The following is a 27,609-nucleotide window of genomic DNA, read 5'->3' as shown; positions in this document are numbered from 1 at the left end:
GAGGGTAGCAAGTGAAGTAACCCAACCTGGCAGCAACCCCTGGGGCCCTTCCACTGGGGCCCCTGAAGGTTGAATGGAAAGTCTTGCCCCAGGCAAGGTGTGGGGGAGGGGCTTTCTGGAAGGAGGGACTGGCAGACTCAAGGGGAGGTGAAGAGCTGAGGGAGAGTCACCGGGGAGGGAGTCAGGAGTCAGGGACTAAAAGGGACTGCTGGCCTTGGGGGAGGGGACTGTTCTTATCCTCCGAGCACTGGGGAGCCACAGCAGCCGTAAGCAGGGGGAAGAGAGGGGATGAGCTGCAGCAAGTTCTCGTTCATGCCAGGTGTTCTCTCTAGGGCGAATGCCCCTTTCCGATCTTTCCTCCGGCCTGGGGTAGAAAGGCTGGAAGGTGCGGGAAGGGACAAATTCAGGGAAATGTGAACCTCTCAGATAAGGCTTTTGGGCCTTGGGGCAAGAGCGCAAGCAGCACGTCCTGGCCCTGGAGGAAGACGGCCGTTTCTGCGTCTCCCACCGTGTGCTCGCCTGGCCGTCAGTCTGGGGCCTTCTGGCAGGTTCCGATGTGCGCACCAGGGCCACTTGCCCGACGCACGGATGGCCGTTTGGCATGGCGGCTGGGCCTCTCCCGAGAAGCTGCCCAAGACCCTCGCCGCAACTCCAAGAAGCCCGCTCGTCGGGGGCCACATCCATAGCAAACACGGGTAATATGTACCAAGTATTTCTGGAAAAATGGGTGCAAAGTGCAGGAAATGCAGTGCAAATTGCTCGAAGGGAGCACATCAGCAACATGGGACGTTTAATGAGCCTGGGAGGCGAGGTGTACATTTTGGGAAAACGTGAACTGCGGTAACGTAAACGAGCATCCTCTCAAGATCTCGTTCTCCTCGAGACTGCGTTTCAGTCTCTGGTTGTCACCACAGCTGCAATTCTAGAGGTCTGATTCTAGACATCAAGGAGGGGAGAAGCGGAGGAAGGAGAGAAGCAGGGGTTGCCTATGCGTCGCAAATTAGCAGAAGACATTCAGAGTAAACCTTCACCGGGGGCCTGCTGTGTTACCCCGAAAAGCCTCTTGCTGCAAAAAAAAACAGACCCTGCAGGAACGGGGACTAACCTGGCTGCTGATGGGTGCGGCATCGTGTCAAGGTCAGGGGAGGGTCAAGATCAAGGTCAGGGTCATCCAGTGCGGTTTTCCTTCTCCCATGGCCTGCGTTCCTCCAATTGCTGGGACCTGGGAGGGACCTGGGCACCCGCAGCCTTGTCCACCCAAACTCGACCCTTCACCAGGTCAATCCGGAGTCAAGGAAAGTTAGGAAACCCACGGTCCCCAGGCCGCCGATGCTCCCTCACCCTCCCGTTGGGTCAGGAGCGGTGCCCAGGATGACAGCGTGACCGCCCGCCCTCCTCTCCCTGCAGTCCCCGACAGCATCATCATGAAGGTGCTGGACCAGAGGCTGAGCCAGCAGGACAGCATTCAGAAGGGGTGGGTGCTGCACGGCTTCCCGAGAGACCTGGACCAGGCGCACATGCTGCACAGCCTGGGCCACCAGCCCAGCAGGTAAGCCGCCCCCTTCCGGAAGGTCGCTGCCACTGGGCACCCCCTCCCCAGGGGCTCGGCCGACGAGGTCCCGGTGACAGCTTGCGGTTTACCAGAAGCTCCACTGCCCCTGCAGTGGCATGGCTCTTCGACACCCCCCCCCTCCCCATCCCCAGCCACCCGCCCCCTTTGCCCCGTGAACTGGGAGTCAGGCTCGGGTTCAGGTCCCGGCTCTGTCACTTACCTCGCGGGACCCGAACTTCCTCTCCTGTGAATGCCGACCCACCCCAGACAGCCTCGCCTCCCCCAGGGGATTGTGCCAGTGAACGGATGTCTCCTTCTGCCGTTTCTCCTCTTGCACGGTTTATGTTTAAACCTTCGGTGCATCGGACATGTATTCTGATGTGGGTATGGGGCACGGGCTGAGCACTTCCTCCCCAGATGGTTGGCCATTTGTTCCAAAACAGCGTCCAATGTCGTGGAACATCGCGTTCCTCCTCCGCTGACGTGCACCGGAGAGCACGCCGTCACTGTGTGTACTGTGGGAGGAAATGAGGGGGGGTTCCAGTGGAAACAAGCAAGGCTAAGAAGTCTGAGCTCGCTCTGGCGAGGGAGTCGCCACGCCGCTCGGGTTCGGCAGAGGCCCAGAGGCCGGCAGCGGAGCGGGAAGGCCTCCCGGGTGCGCCCTGCCCGAGCTGCTACCCTGGGAGGCCGGGTGGGGGGGTGGCCACCTCGAAGCGGGGCGCCCCGTGTGCTTGGCCGGGGGACCATATGTGGCTTTCTCTGGTTGGTCCTAACCTGCAAACGGTGGCAACAATTAAGGAACCTGCTAGGTATCTGGCTGTTTTGGGGTCCCTTGTAGCAGAGACTGCGACTTGGTTTGGGAGAGTTTTTGCGTTTCTAGGTACTTGGCATCTTATTGTTATCATTTCAGCTTTTCGTTATTGGCTTTTTATCTTCACGTGGCGTGTGGAGAAGTTGTTGAAGTGCAACCTCGAATTTAAAATAAAAATTATTGGCATTCTGTGGAAGGCTATTCGACAGTATTTGAAAAGAATGTGTATTTTATAAATTTTTTAATGCTTACTTTTGAGAGGGGGAGAGAGAGCGAGAGAGAGAGCGCGTGCACAAGCAGGGGAGGGGGAGAGAGGGAGACACAGAATCCAGAGCAGGCTCCAGGCTCCGAGCCGTCGGCACAGAGCCCGACGTGGGGCTCGAACTCACAAACCGCGAGATCGTGACCTGAGCCGAAGTCGGACGCTCAACCGACTGAACCACTCAGGCACCCCAAGAATGTGTATTTTAAATTTGAAGTTATAGAATTAAATATACATTATTAAGTCACACTTTTTCTTTTCTAAGTCTATTTATTTTTTTTAGTCATCTGTACACCCGATGTGGGGCTCGAACCCACAACCCCTCGATCAAGAGACACATGCTCCCCTGACTGAGCCAGCCGGCGCCCCTTAGGTCCTCCTCGATCCCCTCTGTCCTTGTCTCCTCATTGCTGTGTTTGTTTTTTGTGTCTGTCATCCTGTCAAGGACTGATTTGCTGACTTCCCGCTAACAGCGCATTTTTACTAATTTCTCTTGTTCCCTTATTTCCTGCAGCTTTTGCTTTATGTGTGTCGGTGCCGTGTTACGCAGTTCACAAAGGCTTGGGTCAGCGATATGTTCCTTGTGAAATGTCGCCCTGATGGAAGTGACCGTCTTTGACACGACCGCGGGGTGTCTGAGCTCCCCCTGTGCCCCTCCTCAGTAGCAAAACATCGGTATCAGAGAGAGAGAGAGAGAGTCTATGTTGCAGTCTGCCTCAGGACCTCCCAGGTTCTGGCCAGAGAGGTAGAAGGCACACACTGATTCTTCTAGAACAGCCGCTCTCGGGGGCCAGCTCCACCGGAAGGCGCGCCTTTTGGTCTGTTTTGCCTTTTTAAATTTTTCTTATTTCGTCGTTCCTGAAGCTCACAATCACCTTGCTTTTTCGCTTGCCTACCTTTCTTTGTATCTATGTGCTAACTAGTTCCACTCCTTATTAGAGCGCCTCCGAATAGTTTGCCACAAGGTCCGTCAGGCTATGTAATCTGTCGGCCGCAGGCTTTTTCTTTCCCTCTGATTCCTCTCTCTCGGTTGGACTGTTTTTGTGTTTTGTTTCCTCTTGGCTGACGGCATGGCTGTTGTCAGACTTACCCACTGTGGCATCACGGGAGTTTCTTTGTCCTTCTCCTGTTTTCCGAGCCCCATACTCTTCCTCCGTCTGGCCTCCAGCTGTTCCTCGAGTTAAAAAGGTGGTTTTAGGGGCGCCTGGGTGGCTCAGCCGGTTGAGCGTCTGACTCTTGGTTTCGGCTCGGGTCATGACCTCATCGGTTCTCGAGTTCAAGCCCCGTATCTGGCTCTGCACTGACAGCACGGAGCCTGCCTGGGATTCTCTCTCTCCATCTCTGTCTCTGCCCCTCCTCTGCTCTCTCTGTCTCTCAAAATAAACAAACATAAAAAAATAAATTTTAAACAACGGTGGTTTTAACAGAAGGAGGCTGTCCTGTCCTCAGCACACTTGTTCCAGACTGAAGAGGTCCCCCTCCACCCCCTCCACGGATGCACGGTCATCCCGATGCTCCCGTGCACGAGCACCTGAAGGTTCCCTTCGCCCCCCTCCCACGTGAGGAAGCTTGTTTCCACGTGTCCCGATTTTCTTTCTCTTGGTTTACTGCCTTGTTTTGGTCAAGCACATCCGTCGGTAGCTTCCTGAGAAAGGTTGTGTGGGAGATAAATTTTTTGAGACTTGGTACGGCCCGAAGTGCCTTTATCCTACCTTCCTACTTGCGGGGTCGGTTGGTGGGGCCAGGAAGTACCCCAGTCGCCTTCCCTCCGCCATTTTGAATCGCTGTTAAGAAGCCCAATGCCAGTGTGATTCCTGGTTCTTCGTACGTCGTGGCCTTTTTTCTTCTCTCTGGAACTTGGTAGATCTTTCCTTCATCCCCAGGGTCGTAAAGCTTCACTATAAGATTTCATTCGTTTCTTTGGCGTGGGTCTGGTTTACTTGGTTGTCCCCGAAGCTAATCTGGAATGTTCCTTTTAAATTTTATTGATCTTGTTAAATGAATTATTCTATCTCTGGAAATGTTCGTGACAGGCTTGTTATTGCAGGAGGTGGGGGTTTCCCCTTTCTGTTAAGGTTTTGTCAGTCTTTATTTTTTTTTTTTCTTCTTAACTTATTTATTTTGAGACAGAGAGAGAACAGGGGTGGGGCAGAGAGAGAGGGAGAGAGAGAATCCCAAGCAGCCTCCGCTGTCAGCGTAGAGCCCAATGCGGGGCTTGAACTCACAAACTGTGAGATCATGACCTGTACCGAAACCGAGAGCCGGACGTTCAACCGACCGAGCCAGCCACGTGCTCCAAGGTTCTGTCTGTCTTGGCCTCGTCCTTTCTCAGTAGATTCTTTTGTTGGTTTGTCGGTCTGATTGTTTTTCAGATGTCAGGTCACCCTTGGTGGTTTGCTCCAGTGTTAGAGTAGGGGATTAAGATGTTAGTGGGTGGGACCTTGTGGCCCGTGGACTTTGTCTTCATGGAAGGGCGGTCTCTTGGGGCCATTTATGCAGAACCCTCCGCCAAACTCCCCCACGCTGCTCAGCTTTGTCCAAGAGGACTCGTTCAGCCTCCTGCCAGATGGTGAGGTTCTGGGGTCCAGGGGGGAGCAGGACAGTGGAAGGCAGGCGGAAACGGAAGGAGGCATCGCTTGCTGCAGGCCATGTGCATATTTTTTATTTATTTCCCCTAATTTCGGTACAGATGCAAGCTCTGACCTGTGCTTGGCATTCCTCGGCCCAAGGAGCCTGAACTATACCTTCTCTAGAGCAGAAACCTTCCATTTCTACCCAAGTGGAGGAGGAGAGACACTGGCCCAGCAAGACGGTGTGAGGAGGGGATCTGGGGCTTAATCTCTTCAACCAGTCCTCCTTATTTCAGCCGCCGGTTCCAGAGTGGTGCCTGTGCCTGAGCCTTTGAGGGTTTGCTGGTGAACGCTGGGTTTGTTCTCAGCCGTTCCTACTGCTGACTCGGGGTTGGCCGTTGGGGTCTCTGCAGCTGGTTGCCCCCTGCACACCTGCTTTCCAGCCCCGGACATTTTGTGTCCGTGTCCCCTTCCTCCGTTCTCTCTGTCGCGTCGGGTCGGTTTCTAAAGCCCCTTGAGTCATTTTTTCGCGGGGGGTGGGGGTGGGGGGTGCTTTGGGAGGAAACAGTTTGGTGCGTGTTTCAATGTGATATTCGTACTTGGAACTCAGCCCGCGGCCTCTTTTTTTTTTTTTTTTTTTTTAATGTTTATTTATTTTTGAGAGAGAGAGAGAGACAGAGAGAGAGAATGAGCAGGGGAGGGGCAGAGAGAGAGGGAGACACAGAATCTGAAGTAGGTTCCAGGCTCCGAGCTGTCAGCACAGAGCCTGACGCGGGGCTTGAACTCACAAACTGAGATCTTGACCTGAGCCGAAGTCAGACACTTAACCGACTGAGCCACTCAGGCGCCCCGCCCGCGGCCTCTTTGTGGCACCTGTGTAGCCCCACTTTTAGTTTCAACTAGTTTGCTTCCCTTATTTTTTGTTATCGTGCGGACAGAATGAAATTGGGCTTAATGTGTTTTTTTTACTCAACCTGCTTTTTTTTATTCCTTGAATAGCTGAAAATATCCCACTTATTTTTGCCTTTATCACTTTATTTTATGCTTCACTGGGGCTTCCTTTGTTTTCCATCTTAAAAAATTTTTTTTTTAATGTTTATTTAGTTTTTGAGACAGAGAGAGAGACAGAGCATGAGCAGGGGAGGGGCAGAGAGAGAGGGAAACACAGAATCCGAAGCAGGCTCCAGGCTCTGAGCTGTCAGCACAGAGCCAGACGCGGGGCTCGAACCCACGACCCATGAGATCATGACCTGAGCTGAAGTCGGACGCTCAACCAACGGAGCCACCCAGGCACCCTGGGTTTCCATCTTTTTTTTTTCTTTAGTTTATTTACTTATTTTTTCAGTAAACGCTACACTCAATGTGGGGCTCGAACTCATGACCCCAAGAGCTCAAGAGTCGCACGCTCCACCCGTCCGCCGACTGAGTCTTTTCTTCCTGGTTTGTGTTTTCTTTGACTTTTCTTACTGCAGTTGTTACCTTCTCTTCTCCCCGCTAATCCGTGTGGACGTGGTCTGTGTCTCCAGCACGCTTTGTACGTTTCATGTACACGGTTAGGCTTGTGCGTCTCACTTTGTCAAATGAAACAGAGGCTCTCAACTGTCACGTGCAGGAGAAAGAGAGAGTGCTCCCCCACGTGCTCCCTCTTCGCCCCTGCCGGTCCACTCTCTGTCGTGAAGAGGGGCAGGCGGGGACACACGTCCTCAGGCTGTTCTGTGCCGGTCTGTGGGACACACATTCCTGGTTTGTTTGTTTTTTTAATTTTTTTTTCAACGTTTTTTTTTTTATTTATTTTTGGGACAGAGAGAGACAGAGCATGAACGGGGGAGGGGCAGAGAGAGAGGGAGACACAGAATCGGAAACAGGCTCCAGGCTCTGAGCCATCAGCCCAGAGCCTGACGTGGGGCTCGAACTCACGGACCGCGAGATCGTGACCTGGCTGAAGTCGGACGCTTAACCGACTGCGCCACCCAGGCGCCCCCACATTCCTGTTTTTAAGATTGCTAAGCGTTTCTTTCTAGAGATGTAACGATGATATTGTCTCCAGCAATAATTATGACACTTGTGAGCTTTTAGTTCCCTGTCTTCAACCGGATTCAGAGTTCAACATCAGCTATTTCCGTAACGCAACCTCCCCCATTTACCAATTTTGATTCGTCTGTCCTTTGAATGGGTCGTCTGTGATGCATTTTCAGCCGGGGCACGTGCATGCTAGACTTCCTAAATTCTTGCCCGTTTGAGAGTGCCTTTCGGTTACCTTTATTTGTGAACAACATCTGGCAAAGTGAAGAACTGTTGGGTCAAATTTCTTCCCCACCGGCACTCCTGTATCATTTCCGCACTGTCCTCGGCCGTCTCTGGGGCTGCAGGAGTTCCCCGGGGGCGGTGGGTCAAGTGCGTCTTCTGTCTGGGTGCCCTCGCGTGCTCTCCCCCCACCCCCCAAGTTCATTTACACTGGCGAGACCTCAGTCTTGCTTCTCTTGATGACTTTCCCCTGAGATCTTATGCATCCCATCTGGGTACGTTATTTCAGGAGGACATTCTTCTAGTACACATATTAGTATTTTCCTGGCTCATTTGCTTGGCCCTCTTCTCCAGGAAGACCACTCGTGTGTGTGTCGGATAGCTATCATCTGTTTTCCATAATTGGGGATTTTTTTCTAGTAGCTTTCATGTCTTGTTCGTTTCCCATCTGTCTTTCATGATAACTTCAACTATGTTCTGTTGTGTTACTGTCTCATGGCCCCTGGTTTTTCGTTTCTATAATGCTTTAAAAAAAATTTTTTTAACGTTTATTTATTTTTGAGAGCTAGAGAGAGACAGAGAGAGACAGAACGAGCAGGGGAGGGGCAGAGAGAGAGGGAGACGCAGAATCCGAAGCAGGCTCCAGGCTCTGAGCCATCAGCACAGAGCCCAATGCGGGGCTCGAACTCATGAGCTGTGAGATCATGACCCGAGCTGAAGTTGGACGCTCAACCGACTGAGCCACCCGGGCACCCCTCTATAATGTTTTTATGTTTCCCTTTATTTTCTCCCTTAAGTCTGTCAGCTTTTGCTCATCTCCTCTTCTATCTTGCACCTTTTCCATGATTTCTTCCATGGTAGAGTCTGTTTTTCCTAAATTGTGTTGAGTGTATTGATAAGTCTTGATTGAAAAATGTGCTTAGGTTTCCTGGAGTAATTTTTCTTCCAAAGGGTATTCATTGTCTCTCTCTATTTTTTTTTCCTTTTCTTCCTTCCTTCCTTCCTCCCTCCCTCCCTGCTTTTCTTTCTTTCTTCCTTTCTTTCTATCTATCTATCTATCACCATTTTTTGGGAAGCATGTCTCCCTGGGTCCCAAGATGCTTGTCTTTTGCCAACGATTTGTCCTTGAATAATAGGCCTGTCTTTTGCCTAAGAATGGCATGAGTTGGTATATTATTTTATTTCTGCGACTGCTTTAATAAATCCCCACAAACTTGGTGGCTTAAACAACACAAATCTATCGTCACCCAGTGCTGTAGGCCTAAAATCAGTAGTCGGCAGGCTGTGTCCCTTTCTGGAAGCTCTGGGAAGAATTCATCTCCTCACCCTTACCAGGAGGCTGCCCACCGTCCTTGGCCCCGGGACCCCTTCGTCTCCAAAGCCAGCAACGTTGCACACGTGGACATAGTCACGTCTCCCCCTGACCAGAGCTGGGGACACTTCTCAGGCTTTCAGGACCCACGGGGTTAGATTGGGCCCACCCAGAAACCCCGGGATAATCTGACCATGTCAGGGTCTTTATCTGAATCATATCCACAGAATCCCTTTTGCCAGGGGAAGTAACAGATTCCCACATTCTGGGGATTAGGAGGCGGCCCTCTGGGGGGGGGGGGCGGCATTCTCCTCAACCCCTAGAGTTGAGGCCGGAGGGCTTCCTGCGGGAGGCGGAGACGTCTGGTTCTGGGGCAAACGGCCGGGGCTTCCTGTCTTACTACCCGTGTTGTCTGAGGACCTCCAGGGGCCACAGGGCCATGGGGCTAAGTGTCCACCCTTCGTGTTCCGGCAGCTTAACACACTAGGGTGCCAGTGGGCTAGCTTCTGTGCAAGGGGGTCATCTACCTGAAGATGAGAGGCTCTGGGAAATTGCAGAATGGTCACTTTGGGGGAGGCTGGAGGCAAGGATCCAGTGCTCGATTCTTCTGAGCCCCGAGGGAGGAAACGGCAGTTTTAGACAGGCGAGGGCACCGTGTTTATTCAGAAGCACACAGGGGGAGAATACTCAAGAAGCTCTCTGATTTAGGGCAGGTTTGCGAGGGAGTATTTCTCCATTCACCAATAAACTCAGGTTCTAAAGACTTAGTAAACAATGCTGATTTAATTTATTTGACCCCCAGGGCGGAGGCCAAACAGGGAAAAACATGTTTGTTTCCAACACAGGTCTCATCGTCTCCCCTGTTCCATCACCTTTCCTTATTTTCCTCCCCTCCTCCTCCTCCGCCTCGGGTCTGACGACTCCATTCCCCCCCACCTCAGCCTTCAGTTAACATTTTTATGATTAATGCAGAAGGTAATTTTAGCCATAAACCTTCAAGTCCAGATCCAGGCTGAGAAAGCGCGAAATATTCTAAAATGAGCCCGCCTGGCATTGGCATGAATATCGGGGCTGTAATTCTGGCTCGGTTGTGATGCCAATTATAAAGCAGTCTAGCTGTGGCGTTGCTGTTTCTGACACCAGGAGGAAACCTTGGCAGAATTATAGCCTAGAAATCAATCTGGGAATACGATACAGAAATCTATAATTCAGACATGAAAACAATCTACAAAGCCTCTTTTTTTTTTTTTTTTAGGAGGGTTCGATGAAATTAGATTAAAATAAATTTACATATATATCAATTTTATTATTAAAATATATTCATGCCAGTAAACAGAGTTATTGGAGAAGGAGAAGCTGATCCGTGTCGGACACCGAAATAGACCTCTCTGGCTTATCAGAAAACAAAGTTATCGTCTCCTTGTCAAATATAAATCTCTTCTCAGAGCTAATAAATGGATAGTGTTCAAACGCAATGTTTTGTTTGACTCCTACCTCATAAACCCGTGGCACATAATACTAAATTATATTCTGCCAAGCAATATCAATCTCTAGATGCCAACATCACACGGTGAGGGAAACAGACCAAGTAATTGATGTGTTGCAAAGAAGGAGAAAAAGTTATTTGAGAACAAAATAAAACGGGCTATAAAGTTTGTTAAAACATCATCATAGTAAAAAAAAAGAAAGAAAAAAAAGGAAGAAGAAAAAGAAAGAAACAAAGAAAGAGCTATCCGAGGCTGTATCCAGACTCTGCCCTCCGCCTGGCTGTAAAATAATTCATTTCATGCAGCAAGTTTGTGGCGCGGTCCTTCCCTTTAAAATTAATGTTTACCATAGAGAGGGAGTAGAGGATTCTGATTGATGTCGGGAAGTTTGCCGGGGAGCAGACAGGCTGGGTTTCCGCACCCCCTCCCTCCCCCTCAGTGGGGCGAAGAGGGGCGGGGCAAGCTGTGGCCTTGAACCTCCCTCCCCTGCTACGTGGCTGGGCAGCCAAGGCCCCCATCCTGTCTGGCTGCGAGGCCAGCCCGAGGTCAGAGCTGCCGCGGCATTCCTTGGAAATCGCTGGGGAAGAGGGTAAAGGAGGGGACCCCGGCTGAGCGAGTGGAATTTATTTACGACGCGGTCTTCTTTACTCTTTCTCTTTTTCTGTTTCGGTGCCCTAACTTTGGGGTCTGTAAAGCAATCCCCCAAGGACCAGGTTTTAGACGAGCTTTTGTGTCCCAGCTCCTTGTATGCAAATGGAAAACTGCTCACAGGGTTCCTTCGAGAGAGTGGTGGTGCTTCGGGATTTTTATTCATCATCATTTTGTAAACTAGCGGGTCAGGGTGTCCCACATCCAGAGGAGCCCAGAGGAGCCTTGGGAAAGCAGTGACCGGTCCCCGCTCCTTGCGTTCGGCTCCCACTTGGTGCCTGGTGCGTCGTCGGCTTTGCTAAACCCGTGGCCGTTTCCTCCAGGGAGCGGAGGGCAGACCAGGGAGGGGAGCAGGTTGGCAAACACCAGCGCCAGGCCCCTAGGGGCTGGGAACCCCACCCCCGTCCAGAGAAGCGCATCCGGTGTCTGGGGGCCAGACCCTTGAAGCAAGGCCAGGGACATCTCGGGCCGGTCCCAGGCTGCCACTGGCGCTGACGAGAATCCCTCCCTCTGAGGACACTTCCTCCCCCCCCCCCCCCCCCCCCCCGGTTCCCCTGCCCCCCTCCCGCCCCCCACGGTCCTCGTCATCCTGCTGAGAATGAGGGTGATACCCGAGTGCCAATTACGGGTTTCTTTACATCTCACTGCAGATCCTCTCAACGGCCCCAGAAAGCAGGCTTTTTCTGCGAAAGGCACTTGGCTTAGGGAAGCCTTAGACCCCACGGAACAGACCAGGCCTGAACCCAGCGCCTGCTCCGAGTGGTTCCGTTCTGTTCTTTCTGCGATGTGATTGACATTCACCCCAGCGGGCCGGCTTGAAAAACACTACTTTCATCTCGGCGTCCTAGGTGTCAAACGGGGCAATAGCCTCTACTCTTTTCACCCTCACGGCACTACCGTCCTAAAGAGAAAACAGGGTGTGAGTGCGTGATAGTGCATTACACACACACACACACACACACACACACACACACACACCTTGCACGGGCGGGCTGCAGATTCGTCCACACAGTCAGGAGCGCCAAAACGTTTCTGGTAGTCACTCGCGTGATTTTGAATTCCTGTTCAAAATAAAAAGAAACCAAAATGGCAAACGGACTCAGAAGGGATGGCCGTCAGGGCGTATTTGCTGTGTCTCCTCGTTATGGGTTGGCACACATGATTTCCTGATAGCCTAAAAATATTTTTTTTCCTCTAGTAGCTGTTGGCTTTTCTTACCCACAGAAGGCATCTTAAAGATCGGGGTGGGCTGAACTTGGGGCAGTTGGCTCCTTATTCAGCCGGCGGCACGTGGCACAGGAGAATGACCCTGAAAAAGACCGAGAGGCACTCGCCCTTTGTCCAGAAGGACCTCGTGGGGCCAGGCAAACCTGAGGGTCACCGTCAGGGCGTTTAATGGGTGTTGCTAAATTGTTCTGCTGAACGCTGGTTTGATTTCTCGCTTTTGATTCTGCAAAATATGAGACAGTGGAGTGAGACGGCATTGCGAAAATAAAAACTGGACTGGTTTGTAGTTTCCACGCCGGAGCTCTCTAATTTGATTTCAAAACTTGTTCTTTTGAGTTCCGTATGACGCTGTATGTTCGGGGACAACACAGTGAAAGCCCTGGATGATGGCTTTGCCTTTTCTAGCGTGTTCCAAAGTGAGAAGGGCGCTGTGAGCTCCGGGGGGACAGATGGCAATGGGACTGGAGAACAATTAAAATGCAAGATAGAGGGGATTTCTTACCTTCCTCTGCTCTCTCTCTCTTTTTTATTATCACTCGGTCCTTCCAGGAAGCTCTCATATCTCCGCAGCTGATCCTTACGTGGATTAGGGATAATAAACAGCCCATTAATGGAGGCCTGAACCAGGAAATGGAGTTGGAATCGGCCGCGCAATTCGGTGGCTGACTGAGGTTAATAACTCCATTACTCCAGCTCTGTGCTGAGCCGCCCGACGAGCAGCGTGTTAGCCTTATCTTACTCCTCATTAATTGAGCTAATAGAACCCAAGTGACCCTGCCTTGCCGCCTTAGTCTGAGAGTTTACCAGACATGGGCTGGAATACATATCGTTCCCCGTGTGCTCTGCGGGCGCCTTTGTTTTTGGCAGAGAGGTCTCTCTTGAAGACCGTCAGCCGCAAGACCCCTCCTAACAGCGGAGTCACTGGGCCGCCGTCACACCAGGCTCCCCAGGTCCCGCTGACTTTGTTCCACGAGGGTGTCGCGGGGAGGGCTCGAAGGGCTTTGGAGGAAGTAGCAATTGTCTCAACAGCAAAAGAGACAGCGTGGCACATGGGGGCGGGAGTAGGGGCAGACCACGGCCTCGCCTCTCCGGCTGTCCTCTGTCCTGCGACACTGGGCAGCTGCCTCTTTTGCGCCGTCCTTCCCACCCGCAAAGGTGCCCGACAGTTCGCAGCGTGGTTTTGTACACTTACTTCACGTCTCGAGGGCGAGCGGTCGGGGCACTACTGAACCTTTCTTTTTTTTTTTTTTTTTTTAATTTTTTAATGTTTATTTATTTTTAAGAGACGGAGGGACAGAGTGTGAGTGGGGAAGGGGCAGAGAGAAAGAGAGGGAGACACGGAATCTGAAGCAGGCTCCAGGCGCCGAGCCCCATGCGAGGCTCAAACCCACCAGCCACGAGATCGTGACGTGAGCCGAAGTCAGACGCCCAACCGACTGAGCCACTGAGGCGCCCTGAACTTTTCTTTTTTAAAAAATGTTCATTTAACGTTTATTTATTTTTGAGAGACAGAGACAGAGAGACAGAGTGCGAGCGGGGAGGGGCCAGACAGGGAGACACAGAAAATCCGAAGCAGGCTCCGGGCTCCGAGTGGTCAGCACAGAGCCCAACACGGGGCTCAAACTCATGAACCGCGAGATCATGGCCTGGGCCGAAGTCGGATGTTTAACCAACTGAGCCACCCAGGCGCCCTGATACTTAACCTTTCTGAGCCTCAGTGCCCTTCATGGGGTAAAAACTCCACCCTCTGACCTCACCCTCTGCCGGACACAAGTAGGTATTTGCTGGGAAAACATGGATGGAAGGGGTCTATGAATTGGAAAATGCTCTGTGCAACCAAGATGATGTTGCCAACAGATTACAAATCGAAACCTGACTTTCCCGCGGCAGGTTATTAGCCTCTCTGTGCCTCAGTTTCCTCAACCGACAACCAGGGGCGGGAACCTTTAGGACATCAGGTGGAGGGGTTCGAGGAGATGGTGTAGGGAAACCCTCTGCACAGAGCCTGGCATCACGGGGGCTCCATACGAGCGAACCATGCTTATTTCTAATGTGCTGGGGACTCCGAGCCTGTCCATGGAGATCAGAGCTTCTGAAGAGAGATTGGAGCTCACCGAGATGGCTGGTGCGAGGCCTTGTGGCCCCTTGTGACCGTGTCCCTCTGGTCAGAGGAGGGTGGTTCCCTGCTCACCAGCTCTGCGGCACGCTGCGTGGGGCAGAAGAAAGATTCTGCAAATAGACAAAAACAGATCGCACTTTTGTTGGAGACCCCTATCGTTTTATACGATTTAAAGATCCTTTTTTTTTTATTAATGTTTTTAAAATTATTGCTGAGAAGGAGAGAGAGAGCATGAACAGGAGAGGGGCAGAGAGAGAGAAGGACAGAGGATCCGAAGCGGGATCTGCACTGACAGCCCAGAGCCCGATGCGGGGCTCCAACTCCCGAACCGTGAGATCGTGACCTGAGCCGAAGTCGGCTGCTTCACCGACTGAGCCTCCCAGGCGCCCCACAGTTTAAAGATTCTTTTGACGGCTGGACACAACACAGTGACACTCAGATGCGAGGCAGAACTTTTGCTTACTTGCAGTTCCAAATAGGAGGTGGCTGCCACACGGGCCACACTGGGGGTTGCACTGGGACGGGTAAGAGATGCTGAGCGGTGAAGGCCACTTGCGTGTGGCCACTTGCAGATGGCAAGGGGGCGAGGGGGGGCAGCTGGGTGCTCTGCAGCCGATCTCTGTGGATTGGCTAATTTAAATAATCTGGGGTCGGGCAGGGCATAGGGGCTGTCCCCAGATGGAGTGTGGGAGCCCCATAGGGAAGTGGTGGGAGTGGAGGGGACTCAGCAAGCTGTGTCAGAAGGGAAATTGAGAATTCCCAGGCAAGACTTTGAAACTGGGTCAAGACAGGGCTTGTGAGATGCTGCGTCACACCTGTCCTGTGCCGGCCTGGCCCAGTTCCGCCTTCCCCACCTTCCACGGTTAAGGTGCGATTTGGGAGACAGACCTCAGGAGGTTTAAGCTCGGCCCAGAGACCGTTCATCCACCCCTGCAGCCCTTTCGTCCACTGTGCGGTGACCCCCCAGCATGTCTGAAAGCCCTGCCCGTGCGCGCTCTGGCGTCCTGGCACTGTCCTGTGGACCAGTTTGTCCTCACTTTCGTATCCACCGGCGGCCCCCACGTGCCCGAGGCATCATCTTCCCGGCCACCAGCTAGGTTTCCACGGCGCTTCTCACTGTCGCTAGCGCCCGGCCGCTCACACGCTGCCCGCAGGCTCCGAGAGCAGCCTGGCACTAACCTGTAGCCCACCTAAATCCCAGCGGGGGATGGGGATTCTGTGGCCACCGTGGGGGCTGGAGGCGGGGCCAGGCCGTGGTTCCCAGAGGCGGCGGCTGGATCACCCGGCCAGGAGTAAGGAAGGAAGAGCACCCCTGGGCCTCGAGCCCCCAGGACGTGGCCCGTAATGGTGGTGAAGGGGCCGGCAGCCCACGGCCCCTGCAGCCACCGCGTTTTAATCTTCCAGTAAAGAAGAACGGAAGGGGAAAAAAGGAAGGCTTCTCCGTTATTTTCCAGCCTGGGGACCGTTGACATTTTAGCACTTATTTCCAGTGTTTGCGTAAGAAGATCTGGTGAGGAGGATTCTGAGCGAATGTGGAAGGTCCGTGCCGCTTGCTTCCTGGGTTAACCCCCGTCTGTTGCTAGGTCTGTCGTCTGCCTTTGAGAGCACGGGAGCAATTGCTTTTGAAGCGACGTCAACGATGTACGTTACCTTTGAACTCCTCCCCTGTGGCCTCCGGGGTTTATCAGAAGGGAAGAACACAGCGATTCCCAGCGAGCCGGCCATCCAGGTGACCACAGGCGTGGTTCTGCCGTCCCGGACGGGCAGCTGAGGGGTCTGAAGGCGGGCTGCCCGGTGCGCGGGCGGCGAGAGACCAGGAACCTCGAGAGCCGGGGTCGGTGCTGTCTGGGGATCTTTAGGAAGAGGCGGGGCAGACATAGAACAAGGGGCCGCGTGGCGTTTTCTTGGTGGGTAATTCTGTTAGTTAAAGACGGACACTCCGCTTATTCCGTAACCAGGCGATACCGGTAAAAGTTATTTGCTAAGAATTTTCGGAGAGCGCCCGGTCCTGCCTGCCGCGTCGGCCCGGCTTCCCCGCTGTCTGTAAGGAGTCCAGGAAAGATCTCCAGGGTCCTTTTGCCATCTTCTGCGTTTGGCACAGCGTTCCGGGTGAACGTGTCCTTTTGGGAGAAAGTGACAACTTTTCTCGACCTCCTGTTTCGGTGTCTGATAACCTGCACAGTCAGAAAATCCCCCTCGTGTCACCTCTCCCCCCCCCCCCCCCACCGGCCCCCGTCAAGGCTTACTGTCCTTCTCGGCAGAGCACGTCTCAATCTCGTTCTCACCTGTGGATGCTAAGCCCTTATTAGGGGTCCAGTGGGTTTTACCCAACCCGTAACAGGCGGGCCTGCGCCCGTGGTGAGTAAGACATCAGAGAAGACAAACATGTCTTCCCCGCCACGGCGATCGGAGTTCCGGAGCAATCTCCATGCCTGGGTGGAGAATGACAGGTGACCTTTAACAGAACAGAGCCCGGGGTGGTTGGCATTTGAGTCTGGTTCTGATGGAGACGCCCCTAGTTTTGGCAGGCGCGAGGCTCAACCGTTCGTTTCAAGTCATTTCCCCGAGTAAGGCAACAGGCTGAGACGCCGGAATGATTTGCAGATATCATGTTTGTTTTTCTTTACCCAAAGGAGACTTTGGGAGACATCAGAGCGTGCTTCAATTTTCCATCTTCCTCCGAGGCGTAAATAAAGTGCTGAACCGGTGAACCCGGGCGTTGTGCTGTAAAAGCCTGGGCCTCCGCCAGGTCCAGGTGGCAGACGCCTGCGAGCTCGAAACTCTCCTCCCTAAGTATCACAGAAATTATTTAATAAAAGGAAAACTTTTTAAGGAAGTCTTCCACAAACAGAAGCTCAGCTCCACTTTTCCTGAGATCGTGAAACTCTGGGCATCGCTGCCTTGTGGGCTTTGGGGTCTCTGCAGATTCCAGACCGCACACCCAGCCCCCACGAGCAGGTGCACCAGACGCCCCCACACCCCGTTGGGCTCGGGAGCAGAGCCTCCATCCCGGGGCCCCGACATTGCCCGCCGCCCCCCGCCCCCGCCTTTCTCTCTCGGGCCTCTGTCTCATGAAGCGTGGGTTCTAGATCCCTGGAGAGGACTGCAGGCCTCGAGAAAAGACCTGCCAGGTCTGGGATTCCTGCTCACAGAGCGGAGGGAAGGTGGGGACCAGGGGAGGGAGAAACCTGTCTCTCCCACCCACCCCTCCTGCTCGTGCCCCATACGCCCCGAACGCATCTGCCTCCTTCCTGCTTTCTAATCACTGGGTGTTTGCTCGTGACTGGCTTCTTTCCGAACACCATCGGTTTTTGTCTGTATCTTACCTTTTCTACAAGGCTTAGCTCCACCTCCGCCTCCTCCAGGAAGCCTCCCCTGATGCTTCTCCTTGTTCTGCACCTTCATGGGACTCTGTACATCGTTCCCGTGATAGGAAGCCGCTTCACAGGATGGTGCTTCAACCAGAGGCTCTGGAAGCCTGGCTTTGCCCCTTTCATGCTCTGCGAGCCTGGTCAGGCTGTTATGATCTCCGGATGTCAGTTTTTTTTCCGAGCTAAGATGGGAGTGACTTTGTCCTGACAGGCAGCACATATTCACAGAGGATGTGTTACGTGCGGGTACTGCTGAAGCTGTGGGAAGCCAGGAGAAAAGAGAGCTAAACAGCTCCCATCACACGGCTTACTTTCTAGTCGGGGCGGGAAAAGGCCACATGCGGGTCGACAGATCCTTAATAGGCTGAGAGCCACAGAAAGCAGTAAAGCAGGATAAAGGGGAGTAAGGAAGGTGGGCGGTGGGGAGGCAGAGGAGGAGACGGTATGTTGGGTAAAAGGTGGTCCGGGACGGCCTTTCTGCCAACAGGACACGTTAGCAGAGGTTTAAAGCAATCGCGTGAAGACCTGGGGAAGGGCAGTGTGCAGGAAACAGCGAGTGCAAAGGCCCTGAGGTGGGAGTGAGCTTGGCAAGCTTAAGAGGCATTGTGGCCAAAGGACTGGGGATGGAGTGGGAAGGGAGGCGTGAGGGAGTGGATGGGGCCGCTGGAGGTCTTGGCCTTTTCCTGTGAGTCAGGTGGGAGCCCTGGAGGGACTGGGCAGACGAGTGCGTGGACGGTGGGCGATGGCAGGAGATCGAGGGTGGAGGAGGAAGCGGGGAGGGCGGGTGGGAGGCCCTGGGCAAGAATCCCGCTGAGAGAGCCTGGTGCCATGGGCCCAGGGCGGTGGCCATGCAGGAGGTATGGCCTATTATGGCCTATTAGGAGGCAGTCGGGCTCTGACTGTATTTTGGAGGAGAACAGATGCAATCAGGTTGGATGCGGGGCATGCGAGAGAGAGAGAGACTTCGAGCAGAGTTCCAGTGTTTGACGGAGCGTCTGGGAAGCGCGGGCTGGCCATTGACATGAGAGGCAGGGGAGCAGCAGGCTCGGGGGGCCGCCGGCTTGGTTTTGGACACGGGGAGACAGGGATGCCTGTTAGGAGCCTGTGTGAGTCCCGGGGCAGCGACAATAGAGCGCCACAGACGGTGGTGTTTGCAGGGCAGAGCGAACTTTCCCTACGTTCTGGAGGCCGGGAGTCCTAGATCAAGGCGTTGCCTCCTCGGGGGCCCCTCCCCTCGGCCCACAGACAACCCTGGTGCTGCCTCTTCATGTGCTCGTGTGTCCCCAGGGCCCCGTGTGTCCACACTTCCTCCTCTTGCAAGACACCAGATGGGATCAGAGCCTCCTGTAAAGACTCTGTCTCCAAATACCAGGAACCGGGGCTCAGCATAGGAATTTTAGGGGCACCTAGGTGGCTCGGTTCGTGCGTTCGAGCCCCGCGTCGGGCTCTGTGCTGACAGCTCGGAGCCCGGAGCCTGCTTCCGATTCTGTGTCTCCCTCTCTCTCTGCCCCTCCCCTGCTCACACTCTGTCTTTCTCTCAAAAATAAATAAACATTAAACATTTTTTAAAAGTAGGAATTTTAGAGCATGCCCTCAGCCCCTAGGGGCCGGTGGGAGCCTTGGCTGTGGCAGCCTAAGCAAACTCACACAGGCTCCTAGTGGGCACCTCAGTCACATCTTCTTGGCTGCCCCGGTCGCACACGGGCGTTGCTCAAGGAGCTCCCGGCTTCCCCCAGCACCTTCTCTGGCTCCGCGGCAAGGTTTGCCATCGCTCCTGTCCCGCCCCCAGTCCCAGCCAGCGCTCTGAGCTTTCAAAACCATGGAAGTCAAACCAGAAAGCCCTTGGTGGCCTTCTAGTAATCCTCCAAATTGCACAGAGGGAGAAACTGAGGCCCCGAGAGACTAAGCAACTTGACTGAGGTCTCACTGTGAATGAGCGGGGGCTGGAACCAGGCGTCCTGGCCCCAGGCTGGCCATACTCATTTATTTGTTTTGGTTTTAATTACTTTTATGTTTTGTTTTGAAGTTTATTTATTTATTTGGGGGGAGGGTAGAGAGAGAATCCCAAGCAGACGCCACACTGTCACTGCAGAGCCGGATGTGGGGCTCGAACCCACAAACAGTGAGATCCTGACCCGAGCTGAAGAGTCAGATGCTTAACCGACTGAGCCACCCAGGCGTCCCATTTTTGGTTTTAAACGCCATATTCTTTTCCACATCCCAGCCCACCAGGGCGGTGAGCCATTGCCCACCTTGCAGTCATGCCTGGCACCCGAGGCCCTTCCAGGGTCCCCTTTTCCTTGGGAAGATGGGCCTCGACTGCCATGTTCCTGGCAGAAGGTCCCCCCCCCCATGATTGCTTTAACCAGATGCCCCTCTTCTTGCAGAGCTCTGGGACCATCCCCCTCCCCTCTCAACAATAATTAGCCTTGTAAGACTAATGGACGAATTCGTGTCTAATTACCCTGTTGAAGGCCCAATTATGTGATTAACATTCGTGGGCTATAAGCTAATGATGAGCCGAGCCTGTCATTTGCATAGCATTAAGTTAATTGAGCCGCCAGCCGAGGGGCGGATGGGGTGGCGTCGGCAGGATTCTCTTTCTGGAAGGATACTAATGACCAGAGAGGACGGTTCACCTGACAGCTTTATTAATTAACAGCGATCTGATTACCTCGCAGGAGTGGCAAGTGGCAGTGGGCAGAAAAGCTCAGCTTTGTCACAAATGGGAGATGGGCGCCCTGGCTGCTGAGTTTTCTTCCCAGCACCCGGCTGTGTTAGCTCACGATCACCTGGAAGAACCACTATGGAAAAGTCTTCCTGCAAAACCTTGCTCGCGCCCTTCTGTGAACGCACTTAGCAGCACATTTCCCTTGCTCTTTAATCATTTATTGTCTCGCTCATCCATCCATTCCTCTCACACGCGTGGAGCTTCTGCGGAGCGAGGCCGGGCCCCCTGCCTTGGGAGTGAGAGGGTTCCGCTAGGCTAGAAGCTTCCAGCTTCCCCCAGACGTTTCCAACTCAGCACGGCGTCACCCTCGCAACTGGTGAATGTCAGCAGAGAAGCTCAGACTTTGAAGGATCCTTGGAGATCACCGACCGGTTCAGGTCCCTGATTTCACCCCACATGGAACAGGAGGCCAAAGAGGCCAAGAGCAGGAAGTTCGCGTCCGCAGCAGGGAGTGGTGGGGTGGGGCGGGTGCTCCTGGCCTGGCCCCACGTCCCCTGCCCCCAGAACTGCTCTGCCTTTTCAGGCCCTCTCTCAACCCCTGTGGATGGGATGTGGAGCTCTTACCTGTCACCTCCTGGGGAAACTTGCCTGGGAACCCCTCCCACGTGCTTGGCTGGCCCCTCCCTTCTCCCTCGTGGCACTCGAGCCCACTGGCCCATGTTTCTTCTGGGAAGAAGAGTCCCTGAGGCAGGGACTCTGCGATGCTTACTGCTTAGGTGACTGAGCCAGCTAAGGAACCGTGGAAGCCGTGTGAGTGACCTAAAACCCAGGTTGTTCTCCAGTGAGTTTTAAACCAGAATTTTTTAAACAAGAAGTAACATCACGTATACGTCTGTATGGAACTTGTTTTTTCACTTAACAAGATATTGTGGGCATCTTTACCATTACATAAAGCCACAACTCATTAAATGTTTGTTAAGTATCACACCATGCAAACTATTACATAGTAATAGTTTGTGTTCAGGATTACATAGTCCAGATGTATCTAATGTATTTAAAAAATTTCTTAATGTTTATTTTTAAGAGAGAGAGAGAGACAGAGTACAAGCAGGGGAGGGGCAGAGAGAGAGGGAGACACAGAATCCGAAGCAGCCTCCAGGCTCCGAGCCGTCAACACAGAGCCCCATGCAGGGCTCACACTCACGAACTGTGAGATCATGACCTGAGCTGGAGTCAAACGTTTAACGGACTGAGCCACCCAGGCGCCCCTGACAATGTACCTAAATGCCCTCTGTGTGGCAGACAGTTACGTTGTCTCCAGTTTTTTTGTTTTTGTTTGTTTGTTTTTTCTGTTACAAGCAGCGCAGCAACAAGCTCGCACACGCAGTCATTGCGCATTTGTTTAAAATTCAAGGGATGGCATCACCGGCCCCGTGGATCCATACAACTAAAAAGTTGAATAGTTTTCTAACTGACAGGAGTCAGAAATCAAGAGTACCCATGGATAGCCAGTGAAAAAGAAATCTCGAAGAACAACTGAAAATTAATCGTCTAAGCCTCTGACTTAGGCTAGAAAAATAATAAGCCCAAAAGTGGCAGGAGAGAGACCACAGGAATAGAAATCAGGAGTGCAAAAAATGGCAACGGAGCCAAAAGTGCGTTGTTTGACAAAAATCAATGAAATCGACACACTTCTAGCAAGATAGAGAAGGCTTAGATAAACAACGCTTGGCATACAAAAGGGGACAGAGCCATAAATATAAAATATTATGAACTTTATTATAATAAATCTAGACACATAGGATGGATAAATTCACAGGAAAAAAAAAGTCTTACCAGTATTGACATTAGAAGAAATAGAAATCCAAACGGTCCTATTGCTATTAAATACCTTGAAGCATAACCGTGAGACCCTCCTTCCCCCAAACACTCCTGCACATGAATGCTTGTGGCAGCACTGTGTGTGAGAGCAAAACACCTCGGGGAAGACACCCCTGTGCAGAAGATCCTGGGCGAATCACAGCAGATGGTACGCTACGCGGCTGCAGGAGGGGTGGACTACAGCCGTGCATGTCGACGGGGAGGAATCTTAGAAAAATAACGCTGAGGACAAGTGCAAGTTGTGAAAGACCATATTTAGCAGGATACCACCGCAAGCACACTAATGCATTGTTTAGGTACTTTTATACACCTTTAATCATTCACGATGGCGGTTTTCTTCCAGTGTCGGAATAGACAGAGAAGGGACTGGTTAGGAAGGTCTGGAGCATTTTGTCAGTACTGGAGCGATGCATTTCTCGTGTGGGTTCATGGGGTTAGTTTTATTTATTTATTTATTTATTTATTTATTTATTTATTTATTTAAAAAAAATTTTTTTTTCAACGTTTTTTATTTATTTTTGGGACAGAGAGAGACAGAGCATGAACGGGGGAGGGGCAGAGAGAGAGGGAGACACAGAATCAGAAACAGGCTCCAGGCTCCGAGCCATCAGCCCAAGGCCTGACGCGGGGCTCGAACTCACGGACCGCGAGATCGTGACCTGGCTGAAGTCGGACGCTTAACCGACTGCGCCACCCAGGCGTCCCTAAAAATTTTTTTTTTTAATGTTTATTTTTGACAGAGAGAGACAGACATGAGCAGGGGAGGGGCAGAGAGAGAGGGAGACAGAATCGGAAGCAGGCTCCAGGCTCTGAGCCATCAGCACAGAGCCCGACGCAGGGCTGGAACTCACAGACCGCGAGATCATGACCTGAGCCGAAGTCGGACGCTCAACTGACTGAGCCACCCAGGCGCCCCTCGTGGGGTTAGTTTTAATATACATTATATATAGGTGTGTGTGTATATATATATATATACACACACACCTATATATACACATATAAGAATGTAATATATATATATATATATATATATAAAGAATGTATCTACCCAGAAGACATTTTTTCAAGAAAGCAATATTTGTTTTACTCACCAATATACTTGGTGAATAGCTCCTAAAGTAACAATGCCTGGTACATAGTAGGTGAGCAACAAACATTTGGGGACTGAGTGACTGTATGTTACATAACTTGTTTTTATATATCAAAATGTGTCAAAATAAAAAGTGGAGGGAAATATTAAGCTTTCTTTTCATCCTAGAACTCTACTCCCTTTCCTAGAAGCAACCACTGCTCATAGTTGGTTGAACATTCTTCAAGAAAATTTCTCTGCATCAATAGCTAAGAGATAAGTAAATGCATTTATTTTATGTAGATGGAGATGTACCACACACTTTGCTTACCGTCTCTTTTCTCTTAATGCTGTAACTGCAGACTTTTTTCACATAGCACATATGGCTCTATTCCTCATTCTTTTTTTTTTATGTTTATTCATTTTTGAGAGAGAGAGAAAACACAGCAAGGAAGGGCAGAGAGAGAAGGAGACACAGAATCTGAAGCAGCCTTCATAGCCGAAGTCAGACGTTCAACGGATTGAGCCTCCCAGGTGTCCCTGCTCCTCATTCTTTTTAATGGCTACATAGTATTCCAGTCTGTGACTGTGCAGTAATTTATTTAACAGAAAAGCATTTTTGAAAAGCTTTTAGGGGCACCTGCGTAGCTCAGTTTGTTAAGTGTCCAACTTTGTTTTGGGTCGTGATCTCACGAGTTTTGTGAGTGTGAGCCCCACATTGGACTCTATGTTGTCAGTGTGGAGCCTGATTGGTATCCTCTGTCCCTCTCTCTCTGCCCCTCCCCCTCTCTTGCACTGTCTCTCAAAACTAAATAAACATTTTAAAAAAGTAAAGAAATGCATTTAGACTGTTTCTTTCACTTTGCCAATAGTACTACAATAAAAGTACATATGGCTCTGTGTATTCAGAAGACTCTCCCTATAGGGTAAAATCCTGGAGGTGGAATTGCTGAATCGTGGTTGCATTTCTATTTTCGGTGAGCACTACCAAAGTGCCTGAGGGCTCCTGATTTACTGGTGGAGATAAAGAATCGTACAGCCGAAGGTGGTGTGTGCTTTGGGAACAGCTCGACCGTCCAAGAAACAAAGGCTCCACGTAAGCCTGGATATGCTGCAGGACCACAGGGGGCACCTAAACGGCAGCGCTGCAGCCGCCCAAGTTCATGGTGCAGTTCAGTGACCCATGCACCTGCTCAAGCTGTGGAAAATGCTTGACATCACAGAACCAGTGTGTCAGGGAGCGTATCTTTTCCCTTAGGATCAATGATGGATTTACAATATGTCTAAATGTTTCCTTTCAAGAATGCTTGTTAGCACAAAAACAGACGCTTAGATCAATGGAACAGAATAGAGAACCCAGAAACGGACCCACAAACGTATGGCCAAGTAATCTTTGGCAAAGCAGGAAAGAATATCCAATGGAATAAAGACAGTCTCTTCAGCAAGTGGTGCTGGGAAAACTGGACAGCGACATGCAGAAGAATGAACCTGGACCACTTTCCTACACCATACACAAAAATAAACTCAAAATGGATGAAAGACCTCAATGTAAGACAGGAAGTCATCGAAATCCTTGAGGAGGAAGCAGGCAAAAACCTCTTTGATCTTGGCCGCAGCAACTTCTTACTCAACATGTCTCTGGAGGCAAGGGAAACAAAAGCAAAAATGAACTACTGGGACCTCATCAAAATAAAAAGCTTCTGCACAGCAAAGGAAACCATCAGCAAAACTAAAAGGCAACTGACCGAATGGGAGGAGATATTTGTAAATGACATAGCAGATAAAGTGTTAGTATCCAAAACCTAGAAAGAACTTATCAAACTCAACACCCAAAAAACAAATAATCCAGTAAAGAAATGGGTGAAAGACATGAATAGACACTTCTCCAAGGAAGACATCCACATGGCCAACCGACACATGAAAAAATGCTCCACATCACTCATCATCAGGGAAATACAAATCAAAACCACAATGAGATACCACCTCACACCTGTCAGAATGGCCAACATTAACAACTCAGGCAGCAACAGATATTGGCGAGGATGCGGAGAAAGAGGATCTCTTCTGCATTGTTGGTGGGAATGCAAGCTGGTGCAGCCACTCTGGAAAACAGTATGGAGATTCCTCAAAAAATTAAAAATAGAACTACCCTACGACCCAGCAATCACACTACTAGGTATTTATCCATGGGATACAGGGATGCTGTTTCTAAGGCCAATGTTTATAGCAGAGCTATCAACAATAGCCAAAGTGTGGAAAGATCCCAAATGTCCATGGATGGATGAATGGATAAAGAAGATGTGCTGTATATATATACAGTGGAGTATTACTCGGCAATTGAAACGAATGAAATCTTGCCATTTGCAACTACGTGGATGGAACTGGAGGGTATTATGCTAAGTGACATCAGTCAGAGAAAGACAAATATCATATGACTTCACTCATGTGACGACTTTAAGAGACAAAACAGACGAACGTAAGGGAAGGGAAGCAAAATAACATAAAAACAGGGAGGGGGCAAAGCATAAGAGACTCATAAATATGGAGTACAAACAGAGGGTTACTGGAGGGGTTGTGGGAGGGCAGATGGCCTAAATGGGCAAGGGGCACTAGGGAATCTACTCCTGAAACCATTGTTGCACCATATGCTAACTAACTTGGATATAAATTTTAAAATAAATAAATAAATAAGTGAATGGTTGTATTGCCCACAACAGTTACTTTCCAATTTGGATGCAGCGTATTTAAGTAATGATATTTATTTCCATTTTTAGCTTTGACTCACAGCTAAAACATGACAGGCTTATTACGAACATGAAGGTCCATCGTGAAAGAAAGTCATTTGCACAAGACCCACGCTGCCTCCTTAAGAAGCTGGAGGCTAACGTACTCCACCATCTCTCCACACGGAGCGTGCACGGCCGCCTTGCCGTTGGGGTGGGTCCCCGACATTTAGCCTTTAGGGAGGACACGTCTCTGGAAACTCTGCCCTCGGCTCAGGCTGCCCGTCCTGCGGCCAGGTGGGAGGGGGCAGGCCAGGGTCACTCATCCTTCCCCAGATGTGCATCCGGGAAAAGCATAGGCGTCGAGCCCCATCTGGACGCGGGTCCGCTCAGTTCCCGAGGGACCACCTGCTGGCTGGCATTGCCATGGCGTTTTCTAGAAGTGGTAGGTTTAGTATCAAAGGCAGGAGCTTGGGGTGTCAAAGAGACGAGAGCTTGAGTCGGTGTCTGTTGACATCTGTTTAGTGAGCACGTGCTGTGTGCTGGGACACTGAGCAAGACGGACGGACAGCTTACCCTCCGGGGAGGGGGGCCCTGCTCTGGGGGGGGGGTGGGATATGACCAGTAAACATGTTGCTTATAACGCAGACCGCTTTGCTTAGCTCTGAGGCCCCACGGGTGTGTGGGAAGCTGCTGTCAGGGGTTCCCCAGAAGCAGAGGGAACAGCAGGGTAGAGGCCTGGAGGCGGTAGTTGGTTCCTCTTCTGGTCACCTCACCTTCCTTCATTCGCTGAGCGGAATTGGTAGCATGTGTGGTGTAAAGTCACTGTTAGGTTCCATGAGGGGGGTGGGTAGATGTGAGTAATTGTCACCGTTACCACTTTGGGTACTGGCTTGGTGAGCTGCTGTTCCCTCTGTACTTTGCAGAGGACGCCCCCTGGCACAGCCCCGTGGCTCCATGAGAGAGAGAGCTGGGGTCGCCCGGCAGAGGACAAGGCAGTCTTGCCCTTCTCTCCCGGGGATGGTGGTGTTGGTGGAATGAAGATGGGGGGTGGGGAGGTGGTTGGGGGAGGGAGGAGCCCCTCCTGAACTTCCCCTCTTGCTCCGGAACCCTCCAGCCATGCCAGGGAGCCGTGGAAATTTCTTTCCTGCCCGTGGCGGCGAAGCACCACTCCAGGTGATGGCTCCGGGATTGAAATGTCAGTCCCTTTGGCTGCCCCTGGACACGGGTGCTCAGCTGTCATCTGCTTGGTGCCCACAGCAACTGCCACGGTGTCATAAGAGACAAACGTAGCCCCAAACTGGAGTCTGATGGATCCGAAATTATGTATTTAGTTCACAGTCAGTATAGAGTGCTCATAAAATCTTGATCATGATGGAGAGGCTAATAAACATTTGAGAACATAAATATTTGGGGGAAGCAATGGCTCTGTGAAACATTTAGTTGTGGAGTAGTTAGGAGAACAGAGAAAATCAGCCAGGCAGAACTCTCCAGATACCAATCTGGTGAGTTATATATGAAGGGCCGGTAATGACTTTGAGTGAGCCGTTTTATGGGTGTGCAGACGTTAATTTGGCGGGTATGTTCATGCGGGGCTGCACTGCCTTGGGTAGCTGCGTCACACGGGGCCTCGGGCTATTTGTCCTTCCCATATCTGAGTCG

The 27,609-nt window shown here is 51.6% G+C and overlaps 1 protein-coding gene across 4 annotated transcripts in view; it reads left to right on the top strand.

Moving 5' to 3' along the window:
• AK8 (adenylate kinase 8) overlaps positions 1-27,609 on the top strand; it is a 129,990-nt gene that overhangs the window by 77,276 nt on the left and 25,105 nt on the right. For all 4 annotated transcript variants that reach the window (XM_086684383.1, XM_086684382.1, XM_086684381.1 and 1 more), the window contains one exon: positions 1,408-1,549. In XM_086684383.1, the coding sequence (XP_086540509.1) occupies positions 1,408-1,549 (142 nt within the window). The remainder of the gene's footprint in view (positions 1-1,407; positions 1,550-27,609) is intronic.

The sequence above is a fragment of the Puma concolor genome, chromosome D4 (genome assembly GCF_028749965.1).
Source record: "Puma concolor isolate L17-30 chromosome D4, mPumCon1.1.hap2, whole genome shotgun sequence".
Classification (NCBI taxonomy): domain Eukaryota; kingdom Metazoa; phylum Chordata; class Mammalia; order Carnivora; family Felidae; genus Puma; species Puma concolor.
The sequence above is the reverse complement of the archived record's forward strand: the minus strand, read 5'-3'. Positions and strand labels throughout refer to the sequence as shown.